Source organism: Folsomia candida, unplaced genomic scaffold (assembly GCF_002217175.1).
Source record: "Folsomia candida strain VU population unplaced genomic scaffold, ASM221717v1 Fcan01_Sc013, whole genome shotgun sequence".
In the NCBI taxonomy this organism is placed as follows: domain Eukaryota; kingdom Metazoa; phylum Arthropoda; class Collembola; order Entomobryomorpha; family Isotomidae; genus Folsomia; species Folsomia candida.
The window spans coordinates 2,096,364-2,108,197 of record NW_019091205.1 but is presented as its reverse complement, the minus strand read 5'-3'; the positions used below and the strand labels follow the sequence as shown (position 1 = coordinate 2,108,197).

General features: G+C 37.7%; 3 protein-coding genes and 1 long non-coding RNA gene across 8 annotated transcripts; 3 read left to right on the top strand and 1 right to left on the bottom strand.

The window, feature by feature from the left end:
• The first annotated feature begins 347 nt into the window (after positions 1-347).
• On the top strand, positions 348-5,043 carry LOC118432964 (zinc finger MYM-type protein 1-like). 2 transcript variants are annotated; one of them, XM_035856337.1, is made up of 2 exons: positions 348-2,195; positions 2,303-5,043. In XM_035856337.1, exon 2 carries the CDS (start codon positions 3,299-3,301, stop codon positions 4,721-4,723), a length of 1,425 nt encoding a protein of 474 aa, XP_035712230.1. In that variant the 5' UTR covers positions 348-2,195; positions 2,303-3,298; the 3' UTR covers positions 4,724-5,043. The 2 variants fall into 2 exon arrangements, with proteins under 2 accessions (XP_035712230.1, XP_035712228.1); XM_035856335.1 differs by having other exon boundaries at positions 348-2,915; positions 2,976-5,043.
• On the top strand, positions 1,817-3,184 carry LOC110855535. The gene is made up of 4 exons (XM_035856523.1): positions 1,817-1,993; positions 2,097-2,195; positions 2,303-2,915; positions 2,976-3,184. Exons 1-4 carry the CDS (start codon positions 1,817-1,819, stop codon positions 3,182-3,184), a joined length of 1,098 nt encoding a protein of 365 aa, XP_035712416.1.
• Positions 4,892-5,402, top strand: LOC110855534 (deoxyuridine 5'-triphosphate nucleotidohydrolase-like). Its single transcript, XM_035856522.1, has 3 exons — positions 4,892-4,922; positions 5,012-5,135; positions 5,243-5,402. Exons 1-3 carry the CDS (start codon positions 4,892-4,894, stop codon positions 5,400-5,402), a joined length of 315 nt encoding a protein of 104 aa, XP_035712415.1.
• Positions 5,403-5,907: 505 nt separating this feature from the next.
• LOC110855758 lies at positions 5,908-10,986 on the bottom strand. Of its 4 annotated transcripts, XR_004836060.1 has the most exons (7): positions 10,466-10,986; positions 8,605-10,129; positions 7,250-8,342; positions 7,093-7,168; positions 6,813-6,962; positions 6,593-6,746; positions 5,908-6,532 (listed from the first exon to the last, which is right to left on the bottom strand). It is a non-coding gene; the product is annotated as an uncharacterized LOC110855758 (long non-coding RNA). The 4 variants fall into 4 exon arrangements; XR_004836059.1 differs by having other exon boundaries at positions 7,250-10,129; XR_004836061.1 differs by having other exon boundaries at positions 6,832-6,962; positions 7,250-10,129.
• Positions 10,987-11,834: the final 848 nt, after the last annotated feature.

Sequence of the window (11,834 nt, the reverse complement as noted above, 5' to 3'; positions counted from 1 at the left end):
GCGTGGGGCTCTGGTCTGGTCATGCTTATGGTAACCGTCGATGACAGTGGAATTTATGGATCTGTATCTGTATTTACATAAATATGATAAATATCAAAAGCTAACATGGGTATGTATGAACATTCACGCATTCTTAGATAAAATTCAGCCAGCGCTTCGCTCTCATGGCGTGCACTGGGTAAAATTATGACAAAGTAGCCAAATTAACACGAAAATTTGTTATAAAACGTTGTAAAATATTTTACGATGACTAAGTTGTAATGGAAATAGAACAAATTTATTGTGAAAGTTCTATATTTAATAAAACCTAGCTTGGGCTATGCAATAGCATTAATAGGTACATGCATATTAAAATTTATGAATTATGTGCACTCTAAATACCTAATCCAATAACAAAGTACCGCCAGCGGTAATCATACATACGTATGTATGTGACTCCACCACCATGGTAATAATTTATTATGGGCTGTCTAATAAGTGTAAACATATTACCATACATATTACATATTACATATATGTACATATTATACATATTACATATATTTATCAATAGTCGTGACCAAATTTTTTACCATTCTGGTAGAGTAACACAGGGCCCTTACGAGGGGCTGCCAGGTGGGGGTTTTCCCCAGGGCCGGGCCCCGAAGGGGGCCGGGCCCTGGTGTCCATCAAAAAAATTGCACAGGCGATTATTTAAGTGTTTAGAAGATTTTGAGCAGTGGCGTAGCGTGCTAATGTTGAACCTAAAATAAACAATAACTGAGAACACAAAATATAAATTTATGCGCATATCAGTATCAAAATGGTTAAATAACAATTGCGTCAATTTGTGCACTAGATCATGTAAAATGTTTTGCAAAATATACATCTATCGATACATTCTGTTTCATTAGAAATTTTTCGTGTATATGTTTCATACCACTTCCATACTACTACAGGAAAACTCGAGCTGGCTCGGCCCAGCTGGTTAACTTTGGACCTCGAGCCAAGCAAATACTTTAGTCCGGTTCGAGATAATTCAGCTCGACTCGGTTATTATCGAGCCGAGTCCAGCACACCAAAAGCTCTCTTGGCCCTGCTAGTTAAGAGCACTGATTTCAAGGCCTCATAATTTCTGTCCAAACCTCAGATCGTGAACCTAAAGCCACGGCGCCGATCGGCCTTGACCTTACCGAAGCCTTTGGTTAACGATTAGTTTTAAAGATTTTCATTTTCAAAATAATAGTCGACCTCATGTCTTACTGAGGTCGACCTCAAAATCCTAAAACAGGCAGAGGCCTGAGGCCATCCTTCACTGTTCAGGCATATTGTGGCCTATTATGTAGGCTATTTCATTTTTACACGAGTGGCAACAATGGATAATTATGTATGCATGCATTTTTTAGCTGAAAGAATTAGAAAATATTCAGACTGCAGTTGATTTTAAAATGAATAAGAATAGTTTTTCAGTAACCAACACCAAACATAAAACCTAAACATTGACACTAATATACCTATCCTAAGTGCGCATCGATAGTTAACACACTAAGCAAACACCTGAAAAAATTGTGTGTGCTTTCTACTTAGGAAGCCTAAGTAATTTGTGTAAAAAAGTAGTTAGAAGTTTGTATGTTAACAATTGCACATGTTCTCATTTTCCATCTTTTCATTTACTCTGCACAGTATAACCAAAATTTTTTTGAGACGCTTCTCAACTTTCCCAGTCCGACAAACTTATTGCGGGAATTTATTGCCAGGTTTCTTTTCACCATCAAAATCCAAGCTTAAATTTGTTACAATTAAATTTCACAAATTCTATCGGTACTACTATCCCGCAATGACGAGGAAACATAAACTGGATAACCAGAAACCGATTAGTGATGTGTCGAAAGAACCCTCCGGAGCTCAAAAACGTAAGAAACAGAAAGAAATAGAAGATAAGGATAAAAAATTAAGGAAGCAGGCCGAGCGGTTTTTTAAGTCACCTACACAGCCTCATTCGGATATCTCAGTGGTAAGTTGTGACACTTTCTGAACGATTATTTATTGTAAATATTGTGGTAAAATTCATTCAAATTAGAATCGCTAAATTGAAAATTAATGAAATTATTAAGCAGACGGATTCGCCGGCAACAACTTCAACATCATTGCAAATTTCTGTAGATGATGTACGTTCGGATGGTTCACGTAATCAGGAAGCAATCGTGTCTGCTCAGGTTCTGAACTTTAAAAAAATTATGCCAAGCTCATTTTTTATTGAGCAAAATTAATTTGGCATCAAAGCTGACCAATAAATAATACTGTTCAAATGTATTTAATGAAGATTGATTTGGAAACGTCTTCTCTACCCGTTAAAATTCCTAATGAAAATATTGAAAATAAAGAATTTCTGGCGACCTCCGAAGTCGAAATGGATGCTGATGACGACGCTGCAATTTCATTGTTTGATCCGAGTAGTTGGCCCCAAATCCTGAACGAGGAAAATCGGAACAGAATCTTGCAGTCAGTGCCAAATTTTGAGTCTACCTTTACTTTCGTCCCAGTTAACAGTCACAAATTTTCGGGAAGATATTTTTCTGGATCAAAGAAGAATGGCGAATCATATTTTCGTGATTGGCTGAGATTCAGCAAGATTTCTAATAGCGCATTTTGTCTTCCATGTTGCTTTTTCTCCTCCAAATCTGGAAACAAATCACCATGGAGTAATTGGGGGGTTGGAAATATCGGTTTCCAGGATTTCAAACACGCGAAGCGGGGAGTTGAAGACCACGAGGACAGCCTTAGCCATTTCGACGCGACGCGGACATGGAAATGTTTCCTAAAAAATGTCAAGGATCCCACATCGCTAACAGGCACTTGTGTGAAAACCTATGATGAAAACATCAATCATTGGAGATTGGTTTTGCGTGGAATAGTAGACGCCGTACTATTCTTAGGTGGGTAGTCCTCTATCATTATATTTTACGTCCTAATAATTGATCCTAATATTTTTTTAGCCAAGAATAATTTGGCCTTCCAAGGTGGAAGTCAAAAAATAACCGATCCAAATTGTGGAAATTTTCTGAACCTCATCAAGCTGCTTTCGAAGTATTATGCCCCCTTGGCCGCCCACGTCGATCACTTACAAAAAAACAGCCCAAGTTATCTTAGTGCCATCTCCCAAAATGAATTTATTTTGCTCTGTGGCCAAAGAATTCGAACATAACTTGTCAATGACATTAAGGAACGAAAATATTTTTCCATTTTATTCGACAGCACTCCGGATTCCTCTCGACAAGATCAAATTTCTCAAGTTATTCGCACAGTGGAATGCAAAGAAATGGGTTGCCGAGTTGTTGAAAGCTTTATAGACTTTATCACTACGACCAATAAAACCGGGCTTGGACTCTCTAAAGTCATCCAGGAGAAGCTGGAAATGGATGGATTGGACCTGATGGATTGCAGAGGACAAGGCTACGACAATGGAGCAAACATGGCGGGCATCTATTCTGGAGTCCAAGCAAGAATTTTGGAAATAAATGACAAGGCAAAATTTTTACCATGTGCGGCACATAGCCTGAACTTGGTGGGGGTTAATGCAGCGGAGAAAGTTCCTCCCGCAAAGCTGATTCTTGGCGACGTCCAAAATATTTACTTATTTTTTTCCGGATCAGCATCAAGATGGGATGTTCTTCAATCCAAAGTCAAGCTAACCCTGAAATATCAAAGTAACACAAGATGGTCATCAAAAACCGCCGCCGTCTCTGCATTATATGACCAGTACCCAGAAATCGTTGACGCCCTTACCGAAATTTCAACCTCAGAGTCTTTCACTTCGGATGTGAATGCCAATGCCCTTAGCAGATTGCGGGACATGCTAAACTATAAATTTTTACTTGGAATCACTATTTGGAACCAGATTTTGTTCCAAATAAACATCTGTAATCTCAACCTGCAAGATAAAACAATTGATGTGAGTATAGCCAAGAAGAAATTAAATGTCCTCAAAACTTGGTTGGAGAATTTCAAGGAAACCGGATTTCAGTCATCCGAAGTCTTGGCGCAACAAATTGCCGAAAACATGGGAATAGAGATGTCAAGTGGATTTGAAAATATTCGTCAGGGAAGAGGGATAAATCCACGTTATATGGACCGTTCGGATGCTCTGGTTGCGCAAAAGCAAACCAACCATGAACGATTTGAAGCCGATTTTTTTGACAAATTAATGGAGAAGCTCATTTCCGAAATCTCCCGCAGATTCGACGCCTTTAAGAAGTGCACGGAGACTTTTGAATTTTTGTGGGGTCGCAACCTTAAAGAGATGGAAATTCAAGAGAAACAAAAATGCATGCAGGATTTGTGTCATGAATATCCTTCCGATTTTTCCGGTCCTACATTTTTAAATGAAGTTCAGAGTCTGGAGACCACCATATCTGCATTTAACGAAACTGGCAGAGACCTTCCTCAATTGGGACCCATGGATGTCCTTAACATTCTTTACGCCAATGGCTTAGCGTCTGCCTACCCAAACTGCGAGACAGCACTTAGGATATTTCTGACTCTGCCCGTCTCTGTTGCGTCAAATGAGAGGTCGTTTTCGAAGATGAAAATAGTCAAGAATTACCTAAGGTCGACAATGGGTCAGGAGAGGCTTAACGCCCTTGCGTTAATTTCTATTGAAAGAGAGGTTGCAGATGATATTGACTTCGATGAGGTGATTAATGATTTCGCTTCCCAAAAATGTCGCAAAATTAAGATTGTATAACCTTGAAGTACGAGATAGAGTGGTCGAAGTAGTAAATATTCTTTAATAAAGTCATACCTTTACTAATTTGGACGTCATTAATAAGCTTATCATCATATTGATCTGATTTAGCACACAAGTTTAGAATTAGAATGTTATGCATAAACTCATAGTAAATTATCAATGATCATGGTATCCTATAGAGATAAACAGTTCCAATGTTAGTTATTCAGTATAGGACGGGGCTGGAATGATGGGATTGGCTGGTTCACAGTTCAAATATCCCCATGTATTTGTGAAACCGCGCAGGTGAAGCCGTAGCCACTTACTCCACGTCGTCAGCTGCCCTACATCTCACTCCATTCTTCAACATCTCCTCTCCCAATAATATTTTAATTGACGTTGCGAAATTAAGTTTAATGACAGTGATAAGGTCACACCAAACCAAGCATCACCACCGTCATCATCGTTGTTATTAGGTGAGTTGGTTGGAGGCAAGATTGTTTGACAATTTATCATAATCCATTTTTATTTTTGCAGTGCTTACAAATACACTGTACCTGCCCGTGGTTCCTGTATGGTCAAGACGGACATTCAAATTAAACTTCCGTCCGGATATTATGGTCGAGTCGCACCACGATCAGGTCTTGCTTTAAAGAACAAGCTTGATGTTGGAGGTAATAATCAAGTTGATGAATGATAGGTTGATTAAAGGAGTGTTAGCAACTAAATTTATTTCATCTACTAGCTGGAGTGATTGATGAAGACTACCGTGGAGATGTGGGAGTAATCTTGTTCAATTTTGGGGACGCCGATTTCGAAATTAATGAAGGTGATCGCGTCGCACAATTGATCTGTGAGAAGATCTACCCTGAAATTGTAGAGTTGGAGGTAATATATAATTCAATACGTTTAAAATAACAACAAAATGCATTTTAAGAACGGCTTATAATCCTTAAATTTTGATTGTTACAGAGTTTGGACGAAACCAAGATTGTTTGACAGTTTATCATAATACAAGGTTACGACAATTGCTTCGAGAGCTTCAAAAACCTTCATTTTTGAAGCGCTAATTATTTGGGCCGTCGCTAACGGTAATTAAAGCACATAAATTTCTGCCAGAACGCCGAAATTTCCGATTTCACATTTTCTATCGGTATTTTTATATTCGATACATTTTAAAAAATTATGGGTCAAATTTTGTCCTCCTTTGCAATGGTATTTTTTATTAATTGCTTAAATTATTTGTAATTATTTTTTAAGCCTTGACCAACCACCTTGTCGAAATCATGGGAGACTGGACGGTACAAGATGAGGCGGTGGCTTGGGCATCGACTGCACGAGGAGAATAAAGAGTCGGCCTCATCAAACGCCTGCTCCACATTTGTGACCTTGACGAGCTGGAGAATGTGAAAACGGTTTTGCATCACAAAACTAGAAGGAGGGCCCGTCAACGCGACCAGGACGCGAAGAAATCAAAGTCTGACGATGGCGTACTGTTGGCCACCATTCCTCAAGCTGCGTCTTCACCGCTCTGGCTGGAGTTTAATAAGGTTCTGGTCCTTCTTCTTCCTCCTGTAGTAAAGCTTATTTCTTATACTCTTAATCTTCTTCTTCACCTCGGGGGAAAGCTTCTGATGATTCACCCCACCCCCCATCGGTGGAGACACAAACGATGGTGAAGACACGAAGGGAGGTGGAGCAATCGGCAAAGCTCCTTTAACAAGTCTGCAATGTTTTGGAGGTGGATGAAAATGTTTGCTGCATACAATCGTTTTAGGTGACACGTTTTCCTTATCGATGTCGAGAATGTCACACCACTCCTGACACCTTTAAAAATACTCAAATTAACGATCAGACGAATAAGTTATTTTGCATGGGAAACTATACCTCTTCGGGCACTTTGGCAGACTGAAAAAGTACGAATTGTGATCTTCTTCATTTAATGAATTATGACAGTTAGGAACGCAGCATTTTTTATTTCGGACCATGTTGAAAAGATGATTTGTTACATCCAAATAAATATTCTGACCATCTTGGTAGCCTGCGAAAAATAACAAGCGAATATTAATTTAAAGCCTGCTTGCAACATATATGAACGTGTGTCCACCATATTTATGTGTCTCCACCGTTCATTATTGTCTTAGTTCTAGATACACACTGATAGATTGGATAAATTGACTGGCGAAGACACGGATTTCTGGTGGATGCAGGGGTAAAAGATCACAAAATTGGGAAACAATCTGCACAAATGTTATATCTGCAATTCACAAAAATAAATTTGGTGGCAATTCATTTCCAGCCATGAGCGTGTTTTCACCATACATTATGTATATGTATGTGTTTCCACCGTTCATTATATAAGTTATTGTTTAATATTATGGCCGAACCTGGTAAACTTTAAAGAAGTTTCCGACAATTTCACACTGTTACCAGGTCACGAGCAACATCTCATGGTAATTGAGTCTATAATTAAACAAAATATAGTGCATTACAAAATACAAATTCCTTGGTCCTTATTTTTGGAGAGTTAAAGTTTGCATTTACCAGTTTGGCCGGCGATGACACAGATTTCTGGTGAGGGCACAGCAGAGAGGTCGCAAAATTAATCGATGAAAAATTGTCGTTAGCAGTTACCTATACCAATAAACCACAATAAATTAACATCGAAATCACTCGTAAAAATGAACGTGTCACCACCATATTTGCGTCCCCACCGTTCATTGCTAAAAGAAAATAGTAATTACTTGAGTTGAAGTTTAGAGCTGAACTTGTGGTGAGTTGAAGCGATTTATGTAATTGAGTGGATGTCAGAAAATTAATTTGTAGGATATTAAATAATCTTTTAATTACTCAGCTTTTGCGAGTTTGGCAGCAAGAATGATGGTAAAGGAGACACCTGATTTTGGTGCCAAGAAAGGAGTGAGATTTCCAAGTAATGGGGACATTGAGATTGGGAAAAATTGAGTTGTGCCACGGCCCTGTTTTTATGGGCGGATGCCCATAAAAACCGTCAGCCAATCACAGCATTTGGAACCCCATTTCCCTATACTGAAACAATAACCATATCTTCATCCTTCTTTAAGTGATCTGTATTCACTGGTAAATTATTAAATGGGGCCGGGCCAGGAAAAGTTCCCAGGGCCGGGCCAGGCAAGTTTGGGCACTGGAGTAACATACATACACAGGTATAAATACCACATAGTAATACATTTTAAACGGACTGTTTAGAATGCATCTTCGTTTACATATTTGTTTTAAGTATTTTGGTGCGTGATTGTCTTATGTGGATGGACTTATCGTAACCCTAGTGTTGCCCCAGCGAGTTTTCTTGCAAACAATTTCAAACGAGGTCGTTGTAGGGTTACCAGTCACTGCAATATATTTATCCGACCTCAAGAATGTCTGAAATCTTTCCAACCCTTGTTGGTTTTCTGCCTTGGTCCAAATTCCCCTCTCTTCTGCAGTTCTAGCAATTTCAGGTGTACTGTAAAACTCCATAGTTTTAATGACAAAGTTGCTGGTAGTGATTGGTCCTGCTTGTCCTGATCGGTCCGTTTCTTCTTCTTGCACTATCGCAGAGACTGCCGTATTCAATCCTGAGAGTAGTGCTTTGCAATAAATCTCTTTCAGCTTGTACCTATACATATATTTATTTCAAAAAAGTGCTAAAATTTATCATTTAGTCGAGGGAAAGCTTTTGGAAATTTAAAATCTTAATTATCATAATACACACTTAAATCTTAAGTTTCCATTCTGAAATGTGCAAATAAATGCACTCTGAATTCGATATTAAATACTAAATCCAGAGTAATTGTACAGTAAATCAAGCCATCGTAATTAATTTAGAATTGAGAGTGCATTTATTTTTTTTAAATGTGACATTATTTTCAAGGGTGTACCTGTAAAACCAACTCGATTCCAAAAAATTGCCTTGTTTTTCTTTTTCATTCAAATAAAACGTCTTCGTCTTGAATTCAATTCCAACTTGGGCACAGTTCTGACCATAGTCTATCTCGGAATGGTAGAGATATCTAAATCTATATTATAAGCTAGAAATGTTTGTCTGCAACGGAAGTGAAAGTAATTTTCCGTGACGGGAGTGAAAGTGGAGAAAAATTCCCTTGCCAATAGTCGTTTCCAGCTAATAATATAGATAAAATAAAAATAATAATTCGGTGGAATTATGAACAAGCCGGTTAATTTTCACAAAAATCAAATAAGCCGGTCGCCCGGCGGGAGACGTGCTTATTCGCTAGTATAAAATATGTGTAAGATACAATTAGTCACGTTGAACTTCAATATTTCGAAAGCTATACACTCTAAATAAAATTGCATTAAAACTAGTTAGCTGAGAAATTAAAAATAACTAATGACACAACATTTCTTCAAATTATATCCAGCCCTTGGGCAAATTTCATCCAATTGTTATTTCATGCTCTACTTTGCTAAACTTTGCGTAAATTTTACCCAACTTTATTCAAAGTGTAGCCATGATAAGCAATGATAAATATTATGGTTTGCATTTTTGACCACTCTAAGATAAATAAATAGTCTTTAAATATGTATGTATATATGTATATCTGAAGGTGCCCGTTAATACATATGTATATGTATATATGTACATAAATAATATGATATTGTTTCCGAGACATTACCGAATGTTGGATGTAAGATCGATATAAAATATCCCGTAAATTTTTACTCGCATGGCATTCTCTCCTAGGTAAAAATATCCAACAGATTAACTAAAATATTCCCTATTTTGTAACCGACAAAGGACTAGGATTCATTGGTCACCGGGGCCCTCTCTTCTGTGCTAGGATGGCTCTGCGTTCTCTTTTTGTGTGTGCGTGACCAATCTACGGTCAGAGAGATGGACGTATGAATAAATACGTCAGTTGCGCCGTCGTACAGAGCAGAAGGGGCACTTGTTACTTCCGGTCGTGCGCCAGGTTACACTCATGTCATAACTGGGTTATCTACACTGCAAGAAATAGGATTTAGGCAGGCAGGTTTTAAAGCTGCTACCGCTTGGTAATACCGGATTTCTACGTAAGAGTGTACAGTGTCGCAACCACCACCAACCCATCCAACGAAGAATTTGCCCGAGTATGTCAAGCCATGACCAAAGTTTCACCATAGACGCGCATCACCGCCCACGTGGTCCGTCATGTCGAACTTACCATAATTATTTTTATTTTTGAAATTTGTGCCCTCCTCTGACCTGAGTTACATTGGAGGACTTTGTCCTCTGTGATTTTTTCAAGAGCGGTACGCTCCTGATACTCTTGGTCGTCAGAATAGTAAATATCTTCAGGTGGGATAAACATGTCGGAAATTTGTGAGGAAACCCGTCTCCATCGGATTTTATACTCGGGTTGCCGCATGATGATGTTTAAGGGTCGCTGGGAGCCACGAAATAAGCTGTAAAAAATATATATTTGTAAGTGTAACACGCAATATTAATCTGAATGAAATATCAATCTGAATTCACGCAATCCTTTGTAACCTTGTCAAATCAGGGAAATCCGTAAACACACAAACTCTAAAAGACATTTCAAATATTTCTGAGGAAAATGAGTTTACGAGTTTTTGTAAACTTACATCAATAGCATCTTTATATTATGAAAAACATTATTTTACAAAGCGATTGAAATAGTTTTGTAAAATGACAAGTCACCAATGACTGCGTGAACTGCCTTAATATTCATTTAGTACATTTTTATATGTACATAGGTATACACAAACGGAAACACTTACGTTTTTCCACTGTTTAACCATTCCTGAATTTCAGTTCGGTTCATCGCTTCTTCCATAATTTCCCAAGGCTCTCGATGTTCCGAGACGGTTGCAATGTAATTTTTCTCTTCCTTAATTGCATCATGTACTTCTTGCCCCGTAATTTTGATTGGTTGTGTTAGATGATAAGTCCAAGTTTTTATTGGAGATATGTCATAATCTGAGTACAATTTGGCTTGTTGCTCCCTGTCATGCACAAATTTGTTAAGTTTCCTTCCAAATTGCGACTGACCTTCCAGGGATGGAATAAATTTCTGCTGAATTCCCCACGTGATCGGATTAAAGGATGAGTTTTCACGTTCCTCTAAAGGAATTGTTCTCCATGCCCACTCCCGCTCCTCGGGTGGTGGGGTTAATTTTACATATATACCGACACACTTGGCCATTTCGTTTTGATATTGGTTATCTAATTTTTAATGTTTTCAATAATGATTCAGATAAATATGTGTTACTAAAACATGTAGTGTTGCTAGCTAAGTGTTGTTTAAAACCATTTGTTCTCGGTTTATATAGTTTGCTGCATTACGTAATATGAAATAAGTTAGTGAAGTAAAATTCATTACATGATACATATCGACAGATTCACTGCAATGTGTAACCATCTCCAAAAAAATTTCGATGGCATGGCAATGAATGAGCCAACCAGTTTGGCATGGACTTATGTATATGAGTAAGAATTGCATGGTTTAATATTACGTATTACATACATACATACGTGTGTAATCTGTCCATAAACTACGTTACATATTACGCTTCTTCTTTATAGTTGCATGGATTTTACGCAGTCATGTTCACATTCATTTAACCTTAGCTTTTGCTGGAAAACGCTTCAGGCTGGAAATAATTTGAGTCATACAGGAGGAATCATGCGTCTGTGTTAATATAAATTAGCATGCAGAATTTGCCAACCTGTATAAACTATGTATGCAGTTTGAGATTAAACTGAAAAAGAAAACTTATGTGGAAAGATATATTGAAGGGTTTTGTATTTCCTTGAATTTCTAAGATTTTGGATAACTTCTATTTGCATAAGTTTGAATTTTATTTCATTCAAGTTTATTTAAATACAGGTTATGCAAATATTTAAATATGTAAATATTTATATACCTGTGTCCCATAAATTGTTTTACATACATATTGATAAATCGATATGTACATATATACATAAAATTTGCTTACTTAAACATACATAAATCCAACTGGAACTCAAACTAATTTTTACATACTTACAATGCAAGTCTTTTACGTGTACAACTCAGATCTGGTTGGGACCAATTTTATTTTGTTCGCCACAAAAAATAAGCATACCCGTATCTTTGCATTTTTCATA